The 16,726-nt window shown below is 38.1% G+C and overlaps 1 protein-coding gene across 1 annotated transcript in view; it reads right to left on the reverse strand.

The window, feature by feature from the left end:
- ppp2r5a (protein phosphatase 2, regulatory subunit B', alpha isoform) overlaps positions 1-16,311 on the reverse strand; it is a 109,500-nt gene extending 93,189 nt beyond the window's left edge. Inside the window, exon 1 of the mRNA XM_006625914.3 lies at positions 15,264-16,311. Within this exon, the coding sequence (XP_006625977.1) occupies positions 15,264-15,411 (148 nt within the window). The 5' untranslated portion in view covers positions 15,412-16,311. The remainder of the gene's footprint in view (positions 1-15,263) is intronic.
- Between the last annotated feature and the right edge of the window lie 415 nt (positions 16,312-16,726).

The following is a 16,726-nucleotide window of genomic DNA, read 5'->3' on the forward strand; positions in this document are numbered from 1 at the left end:
CCTTTGGTGCTTTAACTGTTACATGTCACATGTGCCGCAAGCAGACTTGAGGCCCTGCTGTTAACCTCAAAGATCCGCTGGCCGTGGTGGGAAGTGGAAAGCGGGGGTGGGCGTGGCGAAGAGAGTCTGTGCTACCCTCCTCCCGCCGAGGTGGCAGTAACTTCACCAGCAGAATGCACGGGGCCCATGGGCGCGACCTCATGGGCTTCGGCAACACCCCGTGGCAGAGCACCAGCAAAAAAAAAAACTATAACCTTCAGAGCTTCACAGTTCACTGCTCAACCACAGCACAGCGCCAGCAGCATGAGAACAGAAATCTAAGAGCAGCAGAGCTTCCTAAATGAGCAACAGTTCAGTGCCTGCTGGCGTCCAGCTTGCTGTGTTTAGGCTAATTAACTTGTTTTCTTTCTGCAGAAGGCATGGATGATGCATAACCGGAAAACTGGTAAGAGTTAAAGTACCTCAGGAAGTTAGTATTGAAGAGTCAGCCTCCATTTGCACTTTATTTCAGTACTCAATGTGATGATGGCCGAATGTTGTGGACAGTGTTGGGCCTAGCCTACAGCAAAAGCCACGTCGGGGAAAGTAAATATTTTGTAATTACAACTTCCTGATTGTGACAATGCTGAAATACATATAATCAGGCATGTCGCATAACTAGTTCAGGTGGGTAGCTGCGTCAGCATGCGTAGGCTGCAAAGGGACAAGTAATAGGTTTATTCCATGCTGAAAAAAAGAAGAAAGAGAACACAACGTTTCGGCCGTGGAGCCTTCTTCAGGTGTCTGAAGGGCACCTGAAGACACCTGAAGAAGGCTCCACGGCCGAAACGTTGTGTTCTCTTTCTTCTTTTTTTCAGCATGTCGCATAACGTTGTCAAATTACACATTTTTACTATGGTGCATTACAGAAATGTATGGTTTTTGTAGCAAAAAAGGGAGCGCAAAATGTTCCTCCATACATGTATAACGGATTGCATCTTCAAAAATAAAGGCAGTTAAAAGGAATACTTCAAAAAGCAATTTCCACCATTCCTGTCAGCATGCGATCATCTAAATACGAGCAGGCAGGAGAGACTTGGCAGATGTCTCTTAAATCATCTGGAAAGCAACATGATAACAGGGGTGTCTGCAGGGCACTGGGCCTTTCACAGTGTGATTTTCTGGTTATACAAAACAACATTGAAGAGCACAGCTTAGCCAAACAATAGAGCGTGTACGACCAAGCAAGAAACATCCTGTGACTGCAACAAGGGTCCCTGTGTACAGAACAAAACGGCGCCTTATCCTCGGTTTGAAAGCTTCAGACAGTGCTGCAGGGCCTCGTGCCAGAGACTCATGTGATCTCAAGACACCCTTCGCTAATTAGGTTTTGCCCTTTAAGTACACAGTCATGGGAACTGGCATTTCTTTTGTATAAAATACTACAGACAAAACCATATGCAGTAAGGAACCAAAAGGCTTTACTTCAAAAGCTCATTTATATGGTCAGATTTACCATGTTAGAAAGGCAATGTTAACCTCTTTCAAATTTTGACAGCCTTTTAAATTCTAGAAAAGAACAATTCTGACTTTCTGCCTTTGGTTATTGGTGTATTATGCCCAGTAGTCTGTAGTGCACGCTAAACCCAAGGTATCCAGCAGGAAAAAAAAAAACAATGAACAGATGTGAGTACAAGCCAGTCAAATCCACACATTCCTACTCAGTCTATGTCCTGACTATTCAACACATGTAACAGCGCAGTGACTGGTGCACAAAAACATTGTAATTACAAAACACTGTAGCCTACCATGTCACATATACACATATTTATACACCAAAGGAAACCGAGAATGCTTTGTGGAAAAATGTAAGTATTAATGAAGTCACCACCTGTCCTGTTTCCATGTCCAGCTGTTAACAAGCCCTTGCAGCCATGTTTGTTTTTCTGGATGCATCAACAGAAAGAGCACTGGATGGAGATCAAGTAGTACTGTGTTTGACTTGGTTTAACTAAAAAATTCTAATGGTTATGGCTTTTGAAAAAGAGGACCAACATAAATAATACCAAAATTAAAATAAATCCCAACCTCTGACCATTTCCTTTTCAAATGTTTGCTTAACAGTTATGTGTACCAAAGCTGTACCTGGGTTTAAAGGTCTAACCTGACCTTCAGGACCAAGGAAAACTAAGAAATAACAGGAATATCAACAAAGAATTTGATTTTACAGAATGTACAGTACAAAAGTTCCAGTTTACTAGCAGTGTCCTGCAGAAAAGAAATATAAATCAAACTATGTGAATTATGAAAAAGAAATACATTTTTCAGTTTAGTTAAACATTTACTACTGATGTCTATTGTGATGATCAATGGGGATTTCTTTCCTGAATAAATTGAGATTTTGGGAGGAAACAGTCATACAGTATTGAAGATTAATATAAGATTAATTAATCTAAAACAGTTATTTGTATATCAAGCTCTCTCCAATTACTACAGATCTCCTTGTACCTTGAAAATTCCAAATCTTTTTTGTATCAAACCCTTCACGTTATTTAGCCTCCTTAAATGTGTTGTGTGACAAAAATAATTTTCACAGATCTTCACCATCTCCAAAAGTTAAGTTAAGTCACTGATCTACACAAAATACTCTACAATGTCAGTGGAATAAAAGTTCTGGTAATATTTTATATGCATTTTAAAAGAACTCTGAAATGTCTTGATTTGATAAGTATTCACCCACTTTTCTATGACACTCCAAATTGAACCCAGGTGTGCCTAATTTCTTTTTAAGATAACTCCAAAAAATTTACTGGACTGTGGTCTGTTCAATTGGCTATCATGATTTCATCAGTAATACACCTGTCTATATAAGATACCTAATTTGACTGTGCACGTCAGAGTAAAAACACTGACGTAAAGACCAAGAAGGAGTATGAAAGCATATCTAGGGTACTGAAAGTTCTAAGGAGCCCAACGAGGTCTTTCATCAAGCAAGGAAAATAAAACAGTAACACTCAGACTCTTGCTAGAGCAGGCCGTCCTCCCAAACTGAGCAACTGGGCAAAAAGGACCTTGGTCAGAGAAGTGACCAAGAACACAATGACCACCCTGACAGGACCGCAGAGATCTATGGCTGAGATGTAAGAGCCTGTCCTGAGGACAGCATTCTCTGTAGCACCACACAGATTTAGCCTCTATGGGAGAGTGGCTTGACAGAGGCCAATCCTGAGAAAAATCCACATAATAGCATGCCTGGAGTTTGCAAAAAGGCAGAGACCCTGAGACCATGTGGCACAAGGTTCTCAAATCTAACGAAGCCAATATTGAGCTCTTCGCCCTGAATGCAAAGAGCTATGCATGGCGTAATCTGAACACCACCCCTATCATGAAGCATGGGGGTGGCTGCATCATTTTATGTGGATGTTTTTCATGAACTAGGACACTTTTTAGGAAAGAAGGAAAAATGTACGGCACCTAATACAGACAATTCCTTGAGGAAAGACTGCTTTAGACAACAAAGGACCTTAGACTGGACCAAAGATTCACACTCCAACTACAATGACTCCAAGCATGTAGCCAAAACAAAACAATACTTTCAATACTTCAGGGGGGTGAAATCTTTCTCAAAGCACACTACAGCCAAAAATTCAGTGGAATGGTACTGTCTTAACATATACTGGTTCCTCTGTATACTGCCCTTTTAATAACACCGGTACATCTTACTGCCCCTGAAAGAGTTGAAAACCCCAGAACTATAATTTAAAAAAAAGATCACTGCAAAAATGAAAAATGTAGCTGTCTGAAAAAAAGATGTAGAATCTGAATACAACTAAAATTGAATTTCTGACCACCTTTGACACTCATGGCTTAATTTCCCCAGCCCAAGGTCAAAATGTTTAAAACTATAAGCAAAGGCTACTACTAGCCCCAATGTAATTAATATACATCTCGACAATGAGTCATTCATTTACCATCTTCACCAAATCCATCGCCACAGAACAACACTAACAGTAATCCCACTCAGCACAAAAATAACGTTGCTTGAAGCAAAGCCTGAAAAAACATCCACAGGAATCAAGGTACACAGATGTACTGTGCAGAAATGAACAAGTCCTGAGAAAACAGTTTGTAAGAGAATATTGCACATGTTGTCCAAAAGTGGCATTACATTTTTTTTAAATCTTTAAACACCTATTTCATACAACGTATTTCACTGTAACATGGACCCCTGGGGGTTTAATATACGTTTGAAACTCCACCAAAGCTAAACAACACCAACCCAAAATGTAACCAAACAGGCTTTGCAAGATTTCTCTAGACGTCTGGAAATTCAGTCAATCTGTCAAAACAGCCTGATAGCCCAGCTTTTAACACAAGAAGCTGACAGCTGACAGCATGTCCAGAACACCTGGAGACTGCATCACTATCTTTCAACAGGCATGGCGCCCAAGGCCCTTCTGCTCACTCCACTTCTCACTTTTTCGGCAAAATCGATTTCAAGCCATGCCATTTCAACAGTGACTTATGGCAAGGCGGTTGGGAAAGATTATGTCAGTTCATTTTGACCACGTAACCTGCATAACCCTTTTCTCAGACGGCTACTGATGGTTTTTAAAGGACCTGTACTCTTAAGATTCACAACATGCGAGGAAGCAGTTATAACCCATCCAATCTGGGGAAGAACTTAAAAAGGCACGCACAATGCTAGAACATAGTTAAATCAAACTAGTTTAAATCAAAGGATGTTACTGTATGTTAAAATTGTATAATGCAGTAGTAAGAAGTAGTTAGAAGACCGTGTACACTTTTGGTAATAGAAAAAATACTGCTGCTTTGGAATCTGATACTTTCTGGGACTTAAGGGGGTGTCCTACACTGACAGGCTGGAGGAGCTGAACTTTTTTTAGTCTTGAACAGAGAAGAACCTGATCTAAGTATTCAAACTCCACAAGAGCTCTGACAAAGAAGACCCAGTGGATGTCTTCAGACTGAAACAAGAACCACAAGGCCAGAGTGGAAACTATTTGGAAGTGAATTTAAAACCAAGAACAGGAGGCACTGCTTTAGCAAGACGTCTGAGGGGGTAATAAACTATCCTGCTGATACCTTGGCTTCTACTTTCAAAAAGCAGCTGGATGAGATCCTGGGATCAATTAGCTACTAATAAGCAAACAGGCAAAATGAAATGAAATGTCTGTTGTGTGTAGCTTCTCATTTAATGTCTTATGCGCTTGTGTGTAATTTCTTATGTTTCTATGATGTGGTGCTTTACAGTAATCTTAAAAAGGACAAAAGTCTACCCTGATAAGTGAAAAGATATATACGCTGCTTCTGAAAGAATGTTAAGTGTGATGAAGTAGAATTCATTTACAAAAAACACACAGAATTAACTGCTTTTACTGCACCAACATAAATACTTACTACAGTGGAACCATATGCATGAACAACATTAATTACATAAAATCAACATTTTAAATCATAAAGCAATAAGCCCTGTTTGCTTAGAAATTTCAGGAACACTGGGCCTAATGGGGTTTCTTTTAAGGGCTAACCTCTGGACTCAGTATCAGCAGGGTGCTAAAGCAGAAGAAAAGTATATTTAAGGACTCAATAATGCATCTAGCAAACTAAGATAAAATATTCTAAATATGTGCCTTCATTTTTAGACAATTCAATGTCTTTCAATTCATTATGGATTCAAATATATACAGGTCTTTTATTATATACTGTACCTTACATAGCTCTATTTTTGTGGACACTCCACTCAACACGTTACAGGTAATACTCCCCTCTACCACCACCAATGGTAGACAAAGTACACCAGTAGCTCACCACACATTAGCTTACCAGAAGGGAGGAGAACAGAGTAATGAAGCCATATAGATGGGAATACAACTATCAACTATTAATAAAACTTGACATGCACTGAAGTGGCACTGTAAGTACAATATGATCCAACCTAAGTGAAGTGAAAATGAATTGTCCCTCTCCACTCAAAACAGATAAACAGAGCGATTCTCTGTACTGCCTACCAGAAGATGTCTGCTGGATCATACTGTGGTCTGTCAACAATCATTTTTAATGGCTTCTCTACGAAAAGGCAAATAACTGTCCTTAATTCTCTTCACTAGCAAAAAACAGGTCACAAAGAAGGCATTGTCTGGAAATTCTTTGGGTTCCTAGGTCTCTTATTCTGGCAAACGATTTGTAAACCACTTTAGTTCCAAATAAATTCTAAAAAATATATATACCTTAATAGAATGGGCTGTGTGGCTCTAAAGACATAATTCTGCAGAACTGCCTTACAAATGAATTATATTGTTATATATATAAGAATTTAAGTTACCAAAATACCAGGTGAAAGTCAAAACATGTTCCATGTAAAGCAATGATTAATAATTTCAAGCAATAAATACCATAGACTATACTGTGACCTGTTGCATTCCATTTATAAATATGTTGGAAAGACATGAAGGTCTTCACAGTCAAAGTCTTTTATTTTACTGTGTGTGATTAAGCTTGTTTACAGGGCGTTTTCCTATACGTGTTTTGAAGGGTCAGACAAGTGCAGGCATGTGGAGAGAGCTTTGCAGAATTCAACTGGTGTTCAGAAAATGTAGATATGCTTTTATCTGCAAGTGACTGAATGTAAACAATGTATATGTGCATTTTTTCTGCCAGGTCTTAGACACTAATCCTAAACCTCGTATACAGTATAATGTATGTGACAGTCATGGCCCAAGATTGGTGATCTACAATATAACTTACAAGAATTCCTCTAATTGTTTATTAGAAAGACAATGAGCTGTGCTTTTAGAGCTGAGATCATCTTTATCCTTGCGAGGAAAAAAATAGTAAAGATTTTTTTCCTTTGTCCTGTGAAGACCACCGGAAATTTTCTTCCACTTCCGAATTTTTTCTGTATTCAGTAATTATACCAGGCAAGTGATACAGTAGTAAAATATGCAAAAAGCTGCAGTATTTGAAGGATTCTAACCAAGACTCTGTCTCAGCTTGCAAAATCTCAAAGTAAGCGTTCTTTGTGACCTCGGAAAAGTAAAACTGTTGGAGTATGAAGTCTGTGCACAGATTTGTCATTATACTGTATATGTGCAAACCTCAAAATAAATAAAGGGATTTCATGTTTCAGATGAGCAAACAAGCAAAGCTTCGTTTGTACAAACAACCTGTCGGTTGTTAAGAGGAAAAAAAAACAAAACTTGAATACCACATCTGTCAAGGAAATAACGTGCTGTAGCTGCAATAATTGTGCTTTTTCTAATCGATTCTGACTTACTTAAAAATAATCAGGACAGCAAGCTCTGTAATTCAGGATACACACTTGCAACTTTGTTTTAATTTTTGTCTCTCTCTCTCCGAACCATCATACCCCTTGATTACTAGGACGAGCTCTGCTTATGTTAGCGTTTTGTAACCAAGGCAAGTGTACAACACGCCTGTCAGACTAACAGCACACTGCATCAATCACTGGGTGTTCACACAGAAACTATTTCTAGTCAGCAATTGATGGAGAAACAGCACAATAGCAGCAGCCGGTCCCAAAAGTGAGCTTTCTTTAAACTACTTGGGCAAAAAAAATCTTCTGTCCAGTTCTTATCACGGCTGTATAAAAAAGACCCCTTAAAATGGAGACAAATGCTCCCAGTTTTTAAGCTCTTTTTTGCTTGATAAATACCTGCTTTTATCAACAGTTTGTTTTAAATAGCTAGGGTTATATTAGGATTTTCTGACAGATTAAATTCCACAGGTTAAAGTTTTTTGTGAACTTATTAATACTTATTAATATTAATACTTGCATACCAAAAATATCTTATAATGTTATGGCTTAGATTTTAGAGGTATGACCCAAATAATGACATACATTTCATTATTTACACTTCAGCTTACCAATTTGTTTACAACTTCTATGACACGTTCCTGGGGTATGGTAATGAAAAGCTTTAAAAATTTTCATTATGCTTGTCTAGACACTATGACAAATGACAAAACGTTAATGGACGTTCCAGAATCATGTCATCTCTATTCTGCTAAGTCATTCATTAAAAAAGATCCTTTAGGTTTTCTGGGGGTGGGCTAGTCGATAACGCTTTTTCAACTACAATTTAAAGATTCTTTCTTTCGATTTCCCATGTCACTGCTAACTTTCAGCATTGGTGATTTAGTGAGCTGCTATTAACTGTAATCAACTCCACTTTTGAAGACTGTTAAGAACTGCTTTTACTTTTTTTGGACAATCACAATGTGCTCAAAAATGCTGGATTATGAGATGTACAAAAAGAATACCTTCATGCAGAAATAACAGTATATTCAGAATAAGGACACTAAATCTTTCCCAAATCATGATACTGCGAACTCTTATGACAAAAGTTTACAGCATAGAAGTGGAGCAGAGCTAAAGAAGGTCAGCATTTATTACCGTGGTTTTCAGTCTACCTTGGTCTTCTTGTAGTTTTCAACTCGCAAAGTGCTCAAAGTGCTCAGTTTACAGAAGAGGTAGATATCTCAGCAAGACCCATATAGATACGCACAATTCTTATAACGGTCTCTCTATCATTAAATGGTTTTCCCTAACTGAGCCTTTTAAACTTTTTCTGAAGAGAAAGTTTCTGAGAGGAAAATTGTGTTGGCTCTTTATGAAAAGAGAAAAGGAGAGAAGAGGTTCAAGAATTTCAACTTTCTTTCTGTTCCCAACCAAATTTGAGACATGTTTCCTGTCCTGTACATCACTGAAATGCCTCTCTTAAAAAAAAAAACATTACATTGAGTAATAAAACAAAAAGGAAAATAAAGGCAGTGGGCTAACTCCTTCACTGGTAAATGGTATGTGAAGTGATTTTCCATTTTGTCTGCTTTGCCTTGATTCTTTATCTGCTAGAAACAATACAAACAGTGCACCAGTTACAGTTTACTTGTACATTGCCTACTTTTTGTTTGTATATTGTCTTGATGCACTGTCTGCACTTTGTGTATTACACCTTTTTTAAACAATCGAGAGACATTCTGTAAGAATTCCATTGTACCAGTACCTGCACTGGTTACATATGGCAATAAAAGTTCAAAATTCAAGTTCAAGACCCTGCAATAGTAATCAACTACCTTGTTTAAAAAAACCTTGTCAGCATAAGGTTGTGCATTAAAAATACATTTAAACTTATTAATTTCCTCTTTCAAGCACATTTTCTTGATAACCCAAAAATACCCTACATCACACTTAACTGTCTCTGCTTATAACAACCAAGAAGAACTTTAATGTAAACCATTTCTTAAGTATTTCTATAAATGATCAAATAAACCTCACACTGCAACTCTGGTCTCATATCTAATTACTAAAGCAATAGTCCTGGCAGGACATGTCAAGATAAGAGACAAAGTCCATCCAAAAGGACTCAGTTTATTGTTCAACAACAAAACACCCAGCATTTTTATGCAGTAGTTGAGTAAATGTTTTCCTGCAAGGAAGCACTTTCTGATAATTCATTAATCACTGTCCCCAAAACAAGCTGAGCATATCATTCAAATGCTTGTCTGTTTAGAAATCTCAAAGTTTTTTTTTTACTGCATCCTATATTTTGGGGGCAAATCTGTTGTTTCTGTGGTATAGGCAGCTTTGTTATTTTAATTTCTTCTTGTTTTGGACCATACTGTATATCATAATGAAATCACACATCTCTTGTGGTCTATTTCTTTTAAAGGGGAACTGCAAAGCTATTTTTGTATTTCAAGGTTAGAAAGAACTGGCATTGATGATTGCATTTCAAACCACAAGGAAAGTTAAATGTACACAGTAGCATGTAAAACCTCCAATTTACATCACAAAACAGACTAGATTTCCAGATATGTGCAGTTCCATATTGTCGGCATTGTCTATGATTTAGAATGAGGCAAAATAACTTCTGGCGACACGAAAAGGCCCTTTACAAGCAGGCTTGTGAATACATCTCTTTTCAATCCAATAGAAATATTGCTCTCGGCTTTCGAGATGGTTTTGTCAACAGCTACTACTCACTTGTTAACTCTGCATTCAGATCACATTGGGACAGTGATTCTGCAGTGAAATGCCTGCTGCACAACCTGTACCTACTCACTCGTACATCCCATTACTTTAATCATGACAGTGACTAGTAAGCAGTTGGGACTGCAGTACCCTTTTAAGGCTGCTACTGAAAGTTCATTTGAGTTCATGAGCTTTATTTATTCATATTAATATGTGAACACAACACAAAGAATCCTCATTAGGCTATCTTATCTGTGAAAACATCAAGATCCTATGGCAGCAAAACCATCCTGTTTGGTTTTAAAAGAGATTGAAAAATGTCAGGTCTAAAATATATATATATAATGTCACAGCTTCACTGACTGTATTCTACAACTGTACAAAATTAAATAGTAATACTATACAATATTACCAAGTATAAACAATGAAGTTTGATCCCATTCATACAATGTACTACAAGATGGTTTTAATGCAGTAATGTAACATTTATGATGTTATAACTGATTTTTGGTTTTAATTTATTTTGCAGCAAATCTCTTTGCTTTTGCTTGGTGTGAATCTGGACAATTATTGACAGCTGTATTATATTGTATTTTTTCAGAATTAGGACATGGTTTCTAGAAGTGGGTTTGGTTCAATGTAATTTGAATATACGTCTTGTGGAACCTTTAAAAGTGGTATTTGATCTATAGTATATGCCCATGTCTCATTTTAATGGTTGTCGGTAAGTAAAAAAAAAAACAAGAAAAGATAAAACAATGTCTAGTTTTATGTTTCTCTAGTAATTTTGTAGTTACACCTGGAGTGTAACTAACTCCATTGTCCTCTTGCAGGCACTACAGGAAATGTACAATTCAATTAAAACCCAGCCATGTTAGACTTACGCTAGTTCAATTTTCTCTCCAACAACTGACCAAATGTACTACATATAATACAGTTAGTATGGCACTTAAACTTCACAAGACATCTTCCATAAACATTAGAGTTCAAAACTGGGTCAGTTCTCTTGCAGTAAATGCAAATCCATATCAGTGAACTGAAGTCTGCCAGCTGCATTTAACATAAGGAAATAAATATCTGCATTAAAATCCGCTAGGCATCTTACAATTATGTGACTGCTTTATGATAAGACATTTGCCTTGTAACAATGAAAGATTTTATCGCAGCACATGAACTGCTCTGCAAAGACAAACAAAAGACAAGAGACATGTTACAAAGAGTGGACAGCCTTGATTACCAGGTAAATAAAACCAGCCTGCAAATTAAAGGAAATGCATATGATCCTTACTGCACAGTGTCCAAAGATATGATGGGCTACTAACTACGATTCTTTATTTTCTCCAACCTCATGTGGACACTTCTCAAATTAGTCAGTCCATAATGTTCAGTTACAGTCTGCAGAAAGATTAAATAAGAGCAATAGCAAAACAGAGATGCGAGACTTTTTTTACTTTAAAAATTTGCAGTGGAAAATAAAGGACTAAAAGTTGTTTGTTTTCCCATTAGTCAAAATAAATATTTAATAGTTACTTATGTTTGAAAAGCAACCATGTATTTCTGTTACATTACTACACCTCAGGGGTGGCACAGTGACACAGTGGTGAGCATTTCTGCCTTGCAGCCCTGGGGCCTTGGGTTCAATTCCACGGGTGCTATGGAGTTTGTATGTTTTCCCTCCGTTTGCGTGAGTTTTCTCTGGGTGCTCTGGTTTACTCAACTGGTAGGTTAACTGGCTTCTGGTAAAACTGGCCCTGGTACAAGTGTGTATGTGTTTGTGTCTGTTGGTGTCCTGTCCGGGGTGTATCCTGCCTTGCACCCCATGCTTGCCTGGATAGCTCCCCAGCGACACTGAACTGGATAAACAGGTTACAAGATGGATGGAATCACATTGTCACACATACGATTTTGTGTGGCAAAAAAATGCATATGTATATGCAGTCTAGTTGCATTTGTAAATACAAAACAAAATGAACTTTTCTCTTAGTCTTTCCTTTATCAAGAATGAAACAAAACCTAGGTAGCAGCAGCCAAATGTGTCACAGAGCAATCTACCAAAATTTGCAGGTGAATATCAAAGTTAAACAGCTATTAGTTAATGCAATTCAAACTAATTTTGTTTTAGCAACCCAAAGTGCTTCACATGACAAATACACTAAGCCAGAAGCACGAACCCATGTGAAAGTAACCATTTTCCTTCAATGCCAAACACAGCAGTGCTAACATGGTTGCAAACTATAGCATTTAGGTGCTGTAAAGCACAAAACTAATTGTGAAAAAACATCAAAAGCTTCATTCTGTCTGAATCCCAGAGCACTGCAGTTGCAGTCAGTGATTATGATTATGCAGGATTTACAGCAGCTGCAAACAAGGAACTCCAATAACTGAATCAATTGTTAACTTGGTGTAATTACAGATCTTTATATCCCCAAATTTTACCACTCCACTTTGAGTTTCTCCCTGCAAAGACAGGGTAAATTAAAATATATTCCAAATCTTAAAGATTATTTACGATTGTGTCACTGAATGGCACAGCAAACTTTATGACTACATTTCATTTTAGCACACATTTTGGAACTGTTTCCATGGAACTATACTACAAAAAACTGATTTTATATACATTGTACAACATTGTGAGAATCACAGATCATTTCCCTTTCATCAAATAGCTTCTGTATTAAATGCTATCTTGGTTCTACAATACATTGCTTTTTCATACATTTTCTGCCCTGTACCTGGATACTAACTATAAAAATATATTTTACAATTGTTATTCAGCTATATAAAGCCGACATTTAAAAGCCCAAAGCTCACAGTTTGCAGAATGCAAATGATAAAAATCTAGATGAAACTTCAATTTTTTCAAGTATAGTACACCTACTACATTGCATAATCAATAGTATGACCACAAAGTACTATTAAAGATTAAACCTTCCGATAAATAATAATAGTAATCACAGTTTGATGAAGAGCAGGGACAGAATTCTCACCATCTGACTTCACTACTTAATGTCAAACTCTTTTCAAATAGTCGCTCTGCCCTAATCCAAGCACTGTTCGCATCAGTTTAATTATTTGTTTCTTTGTCGCTCTGACAGGGTCGGCTAAACCAAAATCCAATCAATCCTGTTACCAGACCTTTATGGCAAAGGTTGCCAGGCATCCTCGCAATTTGTTTAGCTTGGAAAAATGCACTTGACTGCAACTTAATTTACCATGTGCAAATGTTCTTGACCGAAGGTTGACACGCACAGGTACCAGAAAAATATCCAAAAATAAAACCACAGTCATACTGGACCCTATTTGCTGTCATGGTTTCACTCTCTCTCCAAATCTGTCTAAACCAGTATATTTTATCAGTTCGTATGTGTGCTCATACAGCCAGTCACACCTGTCACCACTGTAGTAGGCCTACATATCATGCAGAACCTAACAGGCTGGATCTGTAGGCAGGCCTGAGATGCAGGCAGGAGAAACCTCATATGAGAGAAAACCTGAACAGAAATATGACAAAGGAAGCCAATCGATTTTCAAAACCTAGAGAAGACAAGGATGTTATTGGTTTCCAGTTTGGTTTTGATTAACTATGACATTTCTCAACTAGCTATAGATAACCAATTAGTCCCCACACCACACACAATCTTTATTATAAACAACATATAAAACAGTATTGTTAAAAGAATAAAATAACAAACAGGACATTATTATGATGATGTAAATACATACTTGTTTACTTAAAAGGCCAACTTCACTGGTGTAGAACGACACAGGAGGAAAATATCAGTATTTCAATTTACTTTTAAAGTGTCAGAGAACATCTGGTTGTTTTTATTTTGATTTCTTAGCAGAGGTGTTGTCTCAGATCAACACATTTTGGACAGCTATCATCTCCCCCCAATCCCATCCAATAATAAACATTACATTTCCCATTTGTTTCGCAGCTTCCACTAAAAAACACTAACACAAAGGCAATAGTAAAAGATGCAAAACTGTAGCCCACATTTAAACTTCCCAAACTGAGATTTTTTAAAAACCAATGCTTTATATTTAATGAGTAAGAATCATGAACACACACCTGATAAAGAGAAATCTACAAAGCAATCCTATCCTTCATTAACGCTCACTTATCTTGAACGTGATTTTATACATTACTGTAGAAAGATGCTAATTTTGTACCAACAAACACCTTTTACCAGTGATATAATCTTGTAGGTCCGTGCTCATCCCTGAAATGCATTTCCTGACTCACCCTACATCTTACTGTAACTAAGTATGCTTCAAACTTCAAACGCGCTCTTTTGCAAGAAAGCTAAATTATAGTGACACATTACTTGCAATATGTTAAAAACTACATCATGCATTCGAAGAAACATTCTGGGAAAACCGATTTAGACAGGGTGAATTTTGTTTATGGACAGTAAAGCAAAATGCTCTGTATGAGAAGCCCCGGACCACTATAATAATAATTGAAGCTTTCATATTTTACTTTTGGCTAATAAAATGAATTGACTACTCCACTGGGAGATAAAAATATAAATTCCTAGTTCAGTGATTGCCTTTGAAATCACAGTTACGTAAAACAATGTAGAGCATGTCACTGGACTAGTCGTGTTAGGAGAGATTATCTACTTCACAGGAAGAGCTGAGCTGTAAATAGGTGCCGAGTACTGTATTCCTGCAAGAAAATACTGTACAGCAACTAGACTCGCGCAGCCAACCTGACAAGTCCAATTGTTGAACGTTTTAAATAACACGGTAAACGACAATGCACGTTTTCCAAATAAAAAGAATCGGTCACCCCAAAGCACAGATTGAAGGATAAATTAAGGCTCATTTTAATAGAATATCAACAAGACAGCAAATCGACCAAAAACGAAAACGAAAACAGTAGCTAAGACTATCGCTACCTTGGGCAAAATGTAATTCAGATACCGAGCCTTCAGCTCGATAATTGTACTACAGATGTTTAATTTCCCGTTAACTTCATATTGCGTGCTTACTTTTACAAATGTACATCATAAAAGTAGCTTAATCTAGACATACTCTGTGGTTTTCATGAAGGATTCATTGCCTAAAATGTCCATATCGGAGAACCGTAAGCCGCACGTATTTTTGTAGCTGCAGTTCTCCTAGGCTTGGCTGCTAGGAATGGGCTAGACAATTTGGCTCACTGCTTGCACTAAGCCACTCTTTCAAGTATTAAATCGGGATGCGGCGTCAAGCGACCCCTGCTTCAGCGCAGAGGCTATTTCAGGCGCTTCTATCCTCTTACCTTTGAGCTGAGGCAGAGGCGAGAGCTCAATGAAGCTGCTCTGGGTTCGGAACTGGGACGATCCCTGCGATCGCTTCTGTTTCTGGGCTTTTCTCATCGATTTCCTAGTGAACCCATCTACTTTCTCCGCCGCAGAGATAGCCGACATGTTGATGCTGTTGCAGTTGCGCTCAATATTGTATCCACTTCAAGGTTACCACTTCAACAGTCTTCCGCTCGATGAGGGAGCACAAAACTTAAAAGTCCGCTCCGATGTTGAAGAGAGAAGAATACTTCCTAAAATGAAATATTAAAACCATCCGTTGCTTAATCCTTGACCGGAATGTCCCATTAAGAACATCTTATTTAATAACGTAATTTTATAAACGCAGGGTTAGCTTTCCACGGCAAGAAAACGCACCAAACTCTTGACAGAACCGGATAATTAAACCTTATCAGTCCAGGTTTATATCAGTGACCTTTCCTTCTTTGAATCATAAAATGTACACAGCAAGTCCAAACCCCGGAGCATTATTCGCGTTAAATGGACAATCTACAGGTCGCTGAAGTTCAGCTTTAAAATTAATAAATTGATGGTAAATAAGTTTAAGAAAAAAATAAACCAGTTCGTTTAAAACTGTGAATGGCAACCGCAAAAATGAAAAAAATAAACTTTAAGATGATCGGTGAAGTCAAAAAGACAATGTTCTCCTCCTGTAGAAATGCATCCAGTTTTTCTCTATAAAAATGCCGAGTGGGTCTGTTCTGCTCGCCGACTCGCAGCTGTTTGTTGGCACTGACGCGCTGCAGGAAGGCAGCCGGGCGGACTCCAGCTATCTCAGCAGCCGCGGCTCCAGCCCCACCATTCTCGCACAGACAGGCGTCCGTCTCTGCAGCAACACCTACAAAGGCACGGGCGCTTTCATAGAAACTTTCTGTTCGGCTTTATTGTTACGAGACTTCCTGCTTCCTTTCAACCCTTACTGCAAACAAAATAAAATTTCATAACTATAAAATGCTACAATGTACCCAGTCTGTATCCCCCCCCCCAACTCGCGCAACCATAAACAGGGTCCAGCCAATAGCAGCATATCAGCTTCTTTCGTCACACGAGTCGTAGATGACAGACTGGCATTCTCTCCAATGAAAAGTGGTAGACGAAGAAACCCCTCCTCCCTCCTCATATTCATCCAATGAGATTCATCAGGAAACTGGTTTCCTAGACAGACTTGGACAGGGAGGGCGGGCTTTGAGCGATGATGACCCTGCCAATGAAAAGTTACAGCAGTGGCTGCCTGGCCAATAGACGAGCAAAACATACTTGGGCTCTGAAGGCTGTGATCAGTCTTTTGACAGACGTACAGTTAATCCAGTCATAAGTAACAAACTTCTGATAGGCGGGGAATCTTTTAAATTCACAGGATTGGAAGTTAAAATGGTTGATGCGAGTGTGGTTTGCGTTGTTCATAAAGCTGAGTTGTGGA

This window comes from Lepisosteus oculatus, chromosome 2 (assembly GCF_040954835.1).
Source record: "Lepisosteus oculatus isolate fLepOcu1 chromosome 2, fLepOcu1.hap2, whole genome shotgun sequence".
Lineage (NCBI taxonomy): Eukaryota > Metazoa > Chordata > Actinopteri > Semionotiformes > Lepisosteidae > Lepisosteus > Lepisosteus oculatus.